This window comes from Chaetura pelagica, unplaced genomic scaffold, assembly GCF_000747805.2.
Source record: "Chaetura pelagica isolate M959 unplaced genomic scaffold, ChaPel_1.0 scaffold248, whole genome shotgun sequence".
NCBI classification, from domain to species: domain Eukaryota; kingdom Metazoa; phylum Chordata; class Aves; order Apodiformes; family Apodidae; genus Chaetura; species Chaetura pelagica.
The window spans coordinates 1,914,884-1,924,984 of record NW_009954309.1 but is presented as its reverse complement, the minus strand read 5'-3'; the positions used below and the strand labels follow the sequence as shown (position 1 = coordinate 1,924,984).

The 10,101-nt window shown below is 41.7% G+C and overlaps 1 protein-coding gene across 1 annotated transcript in view; it reads left to right on the top strand.

The window, feature by feature from the left end:
• The window catches only part of CACUL1 (CDK2-associated, cullin domain 1), a 39,686-nt gene extending 35,158 nt beyond the window's left edge, over nt 1-4,528 (top strand). The window contains exons 7-8 of the mRNA XM_010003966.1: nt 2,962-3,005; nt 4,024-4,528. Coding sequence (XP_010002268.1) covers nt 2,962-3,005; nt 4,024-4,064 — 85 coding nt within the window. The 3' untranslated portion in view covers nt 4,065-4,528. The remainder of the gene's footprint in view (nt 1-2,961; nt 3,006-4,023) is intronic.
• The last annotated feature ends 5,573 nt before the right edge of the window (nt 4,529-10,101 follow it).

Sequence of the window (10,101 nt, the reverse complement as noted above, 5' to 3'; positions counted from 1 at the left end):
TTCACAGTTTTCCTCAAAAGCAGTTTCTGTCTTCAAAGCATGGTAAATTATTGAGCTTCAACACTCTGCTGCTGACCCAAATGCAAATGGTGTTGTAGACTCACTCCTTGTAAGGCTTTCTGTTGAGGAAAACATTTTTTTATAGATCTGCATGAGTTAAGATACTAAAAACAAAGCCATAAGAACCTGGGCTGAAAAAAGCAGTGTTTCTTTGCCCAAGAAACAGAAGCCTGAGACTTTGAAACTGAGTAGGCATATAATGCTGACAAAAGAATGTAATGCACAGAATGAAACAAAACAGGAACATTTTAGTTTTATCTGACTTTCAGTTTTACTAGTTCTGTAGGTGGCTTGTAATAGTTCTGCTTACAACTGCATTTTTCTAGTTTCACACTTCATAGAGAATTGAAATGAAGTTTCAAGTAATAACAGTCCACAGCCACAAAAACAATTAATTTCAAAAATATTTTTCCTTAGGTACCTGAAAATAAGCCAGGCTTGTCAGCTTGGCTGTGAAGGTCTTGTGTTGATGCTGTGAGGATGTTACTATGTCCAAGACTAGGAAGGGTGGAGGCAGGCAGGACACTGACCATTGCAAGGGCTAGATGTCTCTGTGGTGCTCTCTGGTTAGAGACTTAGTAGGATCTTCAGAGTGTATTTTAGCATCTTATATTTTATGCAGAAAAGTAGTTCTTTAGCACTAGAACTAATGCAAATCCATAGGAAACTCTTTCTATCCTGTGTGATGGGGAGGGCCAAAGAAGGGCTTGAGGGGCTTGAGGATAGTCATAGAATCACAGAATGCCAGGCTGGAAGGGACCTCTAGAATCATCTGGTCCAACCTTTCTAGGTACTACTATAGTTTATATGAGGTTGCTCAGCACCCTGTCAAACTGAGACTTGAAACTGTCCAATGTGGGGAAATCTGCCACTTCCCTTGGGAGACTGTTCCAGTGTTTGAGTGGTGAAAAATTTACCCCTTGTGTCCAATGGGAATCTCTCCAGGAGCAACTTGTGCTCATCACCCCTTGTATTTTCCATGTGACTCCTTGTAAACAGGGAATCTCCATCTTCTTGGTAGCCACCCTTTAAGTCCTGGAACATGGTAATAAGATTCTTTTCCCAAGGCTAAACAAGCCCAGTTTTCTCAGCCCTTCCTCATATGGCAGGTCCTGCAGTCCTGTGATCATCCTTAGTCTTAAAAGGAAAAACTAAGTAAAGGTTTCTGTGTCACATATTATTTGCAGAGTCTAATTTCTAAGAGTTTCTCTTCCTTTTGGCTCTCAGCAGCATGGCATCTTCTGACTGTCAGACATGGGAAGAGTTTTGGTGTGCCTTGTAGATTTAGAAAAATGGCCCCCCTCAGTCCCATGCTTTTTGTGCATTTCCTGGATCTATGTAGGTTGTTTTCAGTTTATTAAATGAAAATACAAAATAAAACTTTGCAGTGGAATAACTGATGGATGGCATTTAGTGGCTGATGAATGTTTTGCACAGCATATTTTGCTTGATGGTGCTGGCAGGGAGTCAGTGCAATCTGGTAAACATGGAGGTGGTTTAAAGTGTTAGAGTCTGTCATTGTTAAAAAGGACATAGATAAAATAAAACTGACATTCAGGTAATATATTTGCTACATGGCATTTCAGAGTGGTATTTGAAGTGCATTTTGCCTTGAAATGCATTTCAAGATGTAATAAACCTCTTCCTGTGTTATGAACATAGGATATATTTATAACTTTTCAGAATTGTGTTGATGTTATATTTGTTCAGATATAGGTGCATCTATTTATAAAAAGGTTGTTTTTCTCATTTATCAAGTAGTATGCCAAGTCTGTTCCCCTTTGGGGTAGTATGAAATGTCATCTCTTCACCTCTAATTGTGCCCAAACTTGGTGATGTCTTTGCTGCTTGTTTCCTACAACGACCATGAGGAGCACAGCACAGTGAGGTGTCTTGAGCAGCATTAATGGCACGTCAGGTTCTACCTGAAATAGTCAGCTTATCAACACTATTAAATACCATAGTTGCTGCAGAAAGTGGGAACACAAGCCAGTTGCTTGGCAGCATTTCTCTGGTGACAGACCTTGCTCAAGGCATATGTAGCCAGTCCATCACCTTAAGAGTGGCTTCAGGGAAGAGTACTTTGTATTATTAGAAAACTCCCTAATTTCTACCAATTTCCAAGCAGATAAATGTGAAATCATAATCACTGTGATGAAAGTATACTGGAATCTTTTTGTCTTACATAAAGCAGTATCAACAACATATCTATCATCAGAAGAAATTTGTGAAGCAGGAAACTTTTCCAGCTTTAAGACTTTGTGCGCACAAGAATAAAGGGACAAAAATGGTTTTTTTTTCAAAGAGATGAGAATTTGAGTTTTCAGGGGCAATGATGTCAACCAGTGTTTATACAACTTCAGTTATTTACTAAAACCTCCTGCTTACAGAGGGAGTGATGACAGCTCAGAGTTGTTTAGAGTCTGATTGTTGGGTTTTCAGGTGCATCGAACCTGTTTAGACCGATGGAATCAGTTTTTCACTTCTATGAAATTTGGTTGAGGAGTTGGAATTAAGGAAAACAATTTTATGCATGACTTAAGACCACAGTACATATGAGCAATATGCCTCGTCTTAGTGTTGTAAAAAATTATCCTATAAAATCAAACCTACTGTCTTTAACAAAGGGCTGAGCTAATTAAATCTATAAAATACAGCATATGCTTCTGGTTAAGTAAGCTGAGAATCCTGCAGTCATGTCTTATTGCTGCTGTGTTTGCATGTTGTTTCCAAAGTCTCTACAAGTTGATGATTGTGCTGAGGTTCTCCCTTTTTTAAAGTCATAGAATGCTTTGGGTTGGAAGGGACCTTTAAAGCTCATCTAGTCCAGCCCCCCTGCAGTGGGCAGGGACACCTTCCATTAGTTCAGGTGATCATGAGAACACCTTTCTTCTTTCCTAGAGGTGACCAGTCACGCAAGAGAGCTGGAGAAGAACTAACTTACAGTGAGTATGCATCTGACCCTGTGTGCTGCAGTCCTGACAGGTTGGGCATAAAGGTGGTGGAGAGGTATCAGAGATGCCATCTCCACATGTAGCTAGCTGGTTGCCAATGAAACCTTTACGTGGCTGACTGTGCTAGAGTCCCACAGCCACGGGTGGGGTGGTAGGATACCCTAGCTACTGAGGCCAAGATATATCCACTTCACTTAAGGGGAAGCTGAAGTCTTGAGGAAAAAGAAGGTAGTTGTCCCAAGGTGCTGCCTGGTCAGGATGGAGGTAGCAGGGGCATCACAAGTGATGAGCCAGGCCACCTCTGATACTTGTGCGTTTCGACTTGGAACCCTCAATTACCTGCCTAAAGCACAGCCTGGGATCCACCTGCCTTGAGACACTAAAGGCAAGTTTTGGCTACAAATGTTCAAGTCATGCAACAGAAAGTTCTCTTCCACTTGTAGATTAAGTCTTTTGCTGCATGTTGAACTGGGAGGTTCTTCAGTTTGGTGCTCCCTTAATTTCCCCTGAGTGTGGGGAAGAGACACAGGGAGGATGATTTCCATTCTCAGTTGGTTGCTCTACTCTGGACAGCCCTAATTTGGGTACAGAAATCTTCTGTGCTGACTAAATATTCATCTAGTAGCGAGTCTAGTCCCTTACATTCTAGCTTAGGGTTCAAGTTCAAGGTCCTGTTTGTCATTAAATAGCCTTGGGGGCCGGGAGATAGTGTCTGTCCTTGTAGTGTGGTTAACTTCATTTTATTGCATGCTTTCCACCAAGTTTCCCCCTGTGATTTCAGCTGAGTATGTTTGCTTTATTTCCTACCATAAGATACCACAGTTTTATGATGAACTGTTACTGCAGCCTGGAATGAGTGGATGGGTGGGAATGTGGGGTCTCAGCTTCTGTTTCCAGTGTTAATGTTTTGAAGCAAGGCTGGGTTTTGAGTTGCTGGGGGAAGGGGGCAAAGGACTTAAGGTGGAAGTTTAATATGAGAGAATTTATTGAACTTTGTATCTAATTTCAGATGGCTCATCAGCTTGTGCAAGCTCCAGGGGATACAGATAGTGAATATACTGGATCAGCCTTTATTCCTTGCCAGAACAGACACTGGAGCAGCACGGGTGGTATCCGGAGCCTCCTTTGGCAACTGCTGATACTCAGGCTCTGACACAAACTATGCCTCAAAGAAGAGTTTTAGACTTTCTTCTTTCTAGAATAAAATGTCAGTTGCTGCTACAATTGAGAGATTTTTTTTGAAAGACGTGATTCCGTGGTCTGGCCTCCCAACAAGTTCAAGTTCAGTGATTTTTGTGAGGAATGCACCTTGAAAAACTATCCTTTCAAAGTGGAAATGGGCAGCCAAAATCAGCAGCTTCCAAAAACGTTTGAATGGGAGAATCTTTTTGCACTCTTTTCTTAATGTTAAGGACATTGTTAAAACTAGTTAACACGTCAGTGTATTAGTTTTTAAACTTCAAGGTATTTTCTGGAGCTTTTACTTAATAAGAATAAAGTTTCATTATTTTGCAGTATTTGTTCATTAGTTTAAAAATTGTCACCTTTTAAGAGTTGGTCCCATATAAGTTTCTGTTCCGTCAGGGAGTTTTAAATTCCAGATTTTCTTTTTCTCTCTTCACTTCTGTTGTTGATATTTTGAAATCTGTTTTCCTATGTGTTTGTACTCTGTGCCTTCAGCTTGTGCACTTTGCAACTTTATAGACCATATTTTGTTACTGCAAAATGTGTTCCTGAGGAAAAACTTGATGTGAACAAACATGCTGCAAAGTGGCACTTTTCTCTTGCATTAATGGGAGGTGGACCTAAGGAGGAAGAAAGAAAGGTTGATCCTATCATCATCACTGATAGTGACTTGGAAGTTTGTCCCTTTTGATTTTTCATGTGTGTTAGTGTTTAATGCTGGGACCAGCTTTTGTAGAAACCTCTCATTGACTTTGCATTGGCTTCCATAATTGCAATAGATTGAGGTGTGAATTCCAGGCTGAAATACTAAGATGTGTTTTATGCTGTGCTGTGTAGGAAGACTGTGGGCAGAATTGCCCAGTCTAGTAGGTCTGCAAAGTGCATCTGCATCAGCACAAACCAGATTTGCAGCTGGTTGATCAGTGAACAATGGTACCTGTCCAAGATCACTTTGCAGCTCCTGTTCCATCTCTCCTGCTTGGGGGATGTGGCAGGGGTGTGATGGTGGATGTGGTCAGAATCAGGGAGGTGAGGAGTGGTGTGTTGTGTGCGTGTGTGCCCATCAGCCTCCTGCTTCCAGTTGTGTAAACTCAGCTGGAGATCCAGCTGAACCCAGTTCTAGGAGGTCTGGACCAGTGTCTGAATCCTAGTGGTGGTGACATGGATTTATCATCAGTAATATGGCTGATGCAGTTCTTTCATGAGGGGAGAAACATACTTGAAAAAGAAGTTTAACTACAGAGTTTTGGTTGTTTGTTCGTTCGTTTGTTGTTTTTTTTTCATTACTATGGATTTATTTCTTGTTGCCTTTAGTTATGAAGAGAAATGATTTGGTAATATAAAATCTTTCTGAGGTGAAACAAAAGTTTGTTCAGTTTGGTCTTGCACAACTCTTAAGCCTGTTCAGGAAGGACAACACAAAAAAACCCAAAGCAACACAACCCCCTTATGTTTGCATGAGTGCATTACAAAATGCAGGAAAAAGATATAAAACTAGTTGTGGCAGGGACAAAGTTTCTTTTTCTTTTTAGTTTTGGAGCCAGGCTCTATGGAAATGAATTGAATTCTCTAGGTTTCACACCAGCCACTTTGGCAATGCTGTTAGTTTGGGGTGACTGGGGGGAGGAAGAATGAGGAAGACATTGCTGTGGTTTACAGGTTCAAATCTGGTTCACTTATATATTTCTTTGCATATTTGCAAAGCCTGTTTAATTTTGATGAAGTTTTTCTTTTAAAATTAAAAATGAATGCTTTAGTGGTTTGGGTTTTTTGTTTTGCTTTCTATATGCAGAACAATGCCAGCAGTCTAATCTCCTCCCCAGCAGTGGAAAACCACACCACTCTGAGTAGGAGTTTTTCAAGTGTTGATAGTGTTTCCTTCCTTTTTGCTACCAGCAACTTCAGTTGAAGCAGAATGAGATAAAAAAAAAAGGGGGTTGAAAATGTTGCTGAAATATACACACATGGAGAAGTCACTGAAGGCTAATAGGGAACAAAAATTATTTGCCAGCTGCCAGTTTTATATCAGTTTTGGCTTTCAACAAAAATGAAACCTCTGATAGTGTCCTTAGCTTTAAAAATAAATAAATAAATCACTGTTTGCTGAAATTACAATATTCTTGAGTTAGAATAGACGCATTAACCTAATTTGGTTAAGTTTGTTTACAGCTTCATTACCATTCAGTTCACATAATGCAGGAATCAAGCTCTCATCTGTTGGGTGATCACCATTTTTTTTCCTGTTCATAAAGTGGTTTTACTGGTTCAAGTTTGTACCTAACGTGCAGAGGTTTTGCTTCATGTTTGAGGCAAGGGTTCAACGTTCATTTAAAGTCACACTATGTTTGGGACACAAACTTGTAAAACAATAATTCCATCAGAAGGCAAAGCATTCCTCTCAGTGTGGTTCACCTGGATGCTTCTCAGTCCTGTGCAGTGTTCTCACTTGGCCACCATACCTGAGAATCTCTTTGTTAAGCTCTGTATTATGTTGTAAATCTGGCATTAAAGTTCCTGTATGTTTTGGCATTATTCACATAATGCTGAAATACTGTTTATCTGTCAAAGACATTACCATTGTGACTGAGCATGAAGCAGAATACAGCATACTATACTCAATGATTTTGTTTCTCTGTAAACTTGCATTTTACTTACAGTAAAACTAACTCAGCCAACTTGAGCTTTGGTACTGTTAAAGCCACAATTACCAACAGCATGATCCTAACTGCAGTATTTAATTTAACCAAATAACTTGTGGTAAATCCGTTGCATCTGTAGCTTACTCTGTTAAGAATAAGCAGTAAAGTTGGTTATACGATGGGTGTTCTCTATATGTTGCACTGGTTCTATAGCCAAACTTGCTACATTAAAGTATTTTTAGATTAATTTCATTGCTTGATTTGGGAAGTTGAAATCTGTAAATTCATCCTGCTGACTACTGCAATAGTAGGCAATTGTCCAGCATATGGTCAAGATGGTTTGTTACACAAAAGATAAAGTCTAACTAGGTAAGTACTCAACTCTCCTGCTGTTGGATCTCCTTGATGCCTTTCTGCAGTTGTTGAGGTATTTGTGGATGGATGTTTTGAAGCAAAAGTGTTTAACTCCTGTTGTTTGGTAGATCAGCCAGATTCATCCCTTTTAATTTTTCCCTAATATGAATGTTTACTTTCTACAGGTTTTAAAAAAACCCAAACACATAGAAACCAACCCCAAAGGCCATGTTCTGAGTGACTGAAGAGTGTTTTCCATCTATGCTATGGCAATCCCAGTGAGAGGACTGTTGTTTAGAACTGTGGAATAAAACCAGCTGCTTCAATTTTGAATCTTTAACCTCTTTCTCTCAATCTTCAGTTGAGAGAAAAGTGTTTTGATGCCTTGACAGGCACCAGATATGCAGAGGAAACTTGGTTCAGCTCACAATGTGCAAGTTATGGTACCTTTAGGATCATTATAGTTCTTGACCACGATGAAAAGGTCCTGCAAGGGAGGAATGGTCACTGCTTGGGTTTGTGTCCTTCCTTTTCTGACCTGCTAGGACTGTGTGGTAATGTGAGGACTGTCACTGTGCTGATGCCACTTGAGTAGAAAATTGCTTTTTTACTGGGGGGATGTCTTGTGTTGAGCACTCTTGAGATTGCTTTTAACAGCTGGGTCCTGTAAATCTGCTAATGAGAGTGTAGGCTTTTGTCAGTGGTGTTAGCTTCACTGTGAAGAGTTCCTTCTCTGCTCCTAGACACCTCTGCTAGAAAGAAGCCTTGAAATGCACATGAAAAGCTCACTGCATCTTTGTGGAGGTGTTTGTGTGGTGTAGTGCTGAGCTGCAGGCTGTGCTCCCAACATTGCCCCTGGTTAGGAAAAACAAAGATGGTCAGACTTTGTGTGTCCTCCTTTCTCTGGCCTGGGGGTCTGCAGTACCAGAGGCACATGCCTTGCTGGTAGGATGTGCAGCCTTCTCTGTGCTGCTCCTTTGGCCAGGGGTGAGCAGGCCAGGGTGGAGCCCTGCAGGTGCTTTGCCAGGCTGGTGCATGCAAGATGTAGCAGGTGCTTGTGTCCCATGGTGCACATTCCCAGCCCAGAGTCTGATCTCAGCCTGTAACTTTGACTTTTGTGTAAAGAAATGGATGTCTCAGTTCTATTTAATCCTTTATTTCTTGGTCAGAGAGAAGAATTTGCAGGTAGAGTCTGATCTTCTTTCTTGGGAAACATTCTCTGCCCTCTGGAGAGGGATCTTTCCTCCAAGGAAAGGACTGTTTGTTACCTGTCTCTGATTCTTGTCTGCTGGTCTCCAAGGCAACATGGTGCAAGACAGTCAGTCCTAGGGAGTGCACTGTGCTTATGGCAAAACTTTAGTGCTGGATTTAATCTAAGATAAATGATCTTTTTGGAAGGCTTACAAACTTCAGGCATTGGTAATTGTGGAGGGCATGAACCAGAGGTGGACTTACTCTGGCAGGTGTCACTCTTGTAATTGAAGGTCAGAGGAAGTTTTGTCCCAGAGGACACTACCTACAATAGTGTAAACTGGTGTGATACTGGCCCAACAAGATCATTTTATACCCTTAGAAAAAAGGTCAGAGAATCTGAATTTTATCTTTATCAGCACTGAAAGCTGCTGGCTTTGAGTGGAGTCACCCAGGAGGGGAGGCCCTACCTTGTGTCAGGAGCAAAGCAGGCACACTGGCTGGTTTGGCCTCAGCTCCCTGACAAAGTGCTTTGTACTTTGCTGGAGGGAGAGAAAGGATTAAACCCGTATAACTTCACCTAACCTGAATGACTGGTTTAAGGGGTTTCCAAAATTTCATAGGCAACAAGTACTTGGAAATCCCTTCTGGCTGTCCCTGGGATGCTCCAGGTACACTTTGGTTAAATGTTCCTCTTTCTGAGCTTCTGCTAACTGATCTAATTAGCACAGAGCAGGAAAGCTGACCCCACTAATGATGACAACAGAATGAATTTAGTAATAGCCCTTATTGCCTCTTTAGTATTGTTTTTCAACTAATCATTGCTTAATACAAGCTGTTACACTTTCTGAGGTGACCTGGGTCATCACCAGTTTCTATTAGCAGGCAGCAGGTGATTCATTCATTAGCACCATTTGCTCTCCATCAGCACATGAGATGATTTTGTACACAGAATACTTCATAAATGAGTGTCTCAGGGTGGCTGGTGGATGGTACCCTGAGGATGGGCTGCACTGTCAGGAGAAGAGCAGAGTGCAAGGTGGATGGAGGCCTGACTGCCCTGCTGGAGAGCCAGGGGGGTGCAGCTGGTCAGGGCTGTGCTGCTGCCCTGGAGAAGCAGGGATGACCATGAATTGAGCTGCACTGTGAGCACCGACCCACCAGGGCTCTGCAGGGTCAGTTGCTGTGGGACGGCTGATGGACAACAAATTCTTGTCTGCATGGTAACTTGCTGCTGTGGCAGGAATGGCTGGGCAGTGACCCAGCTCACATTTGGAACGGGTCAAGGCATGGAATCTTAACGGGACCTGTTTGTTAAGGTGCCTGACTTACATTTTCTTAGATGGTCAGTGTGAAGTGAAGGATTTCTCCAGCACTAAATGGGTGTGCTTCAGGGTTTCTGGTTTTGAGTCTCTGCTGTTAGCATGGCCTGCTGGTACTTGAACCCTTCTCACCAAAGGAAGCAGAACTTGTCAGACAGGACCTGTCCTACCTGTGCAAGAGCAGAAGCAAAACAGGCTGTTTTGGTTCATTTTCTTAATGCCCTTGTATTAATTCTTCCCTCAGCAGGCACCTGCTGTTCCCAGTTGTTGGGTAGCCTGACTTGTTCACGGCATGTGCTTTTGATGGCTTAGTCTGTTGGAATGAATGTTAGGCAGAATTTCATCTGAGCTATGGAACCATTTCCCTTAAAACACTGAGGTGCATCTTACTGGTGA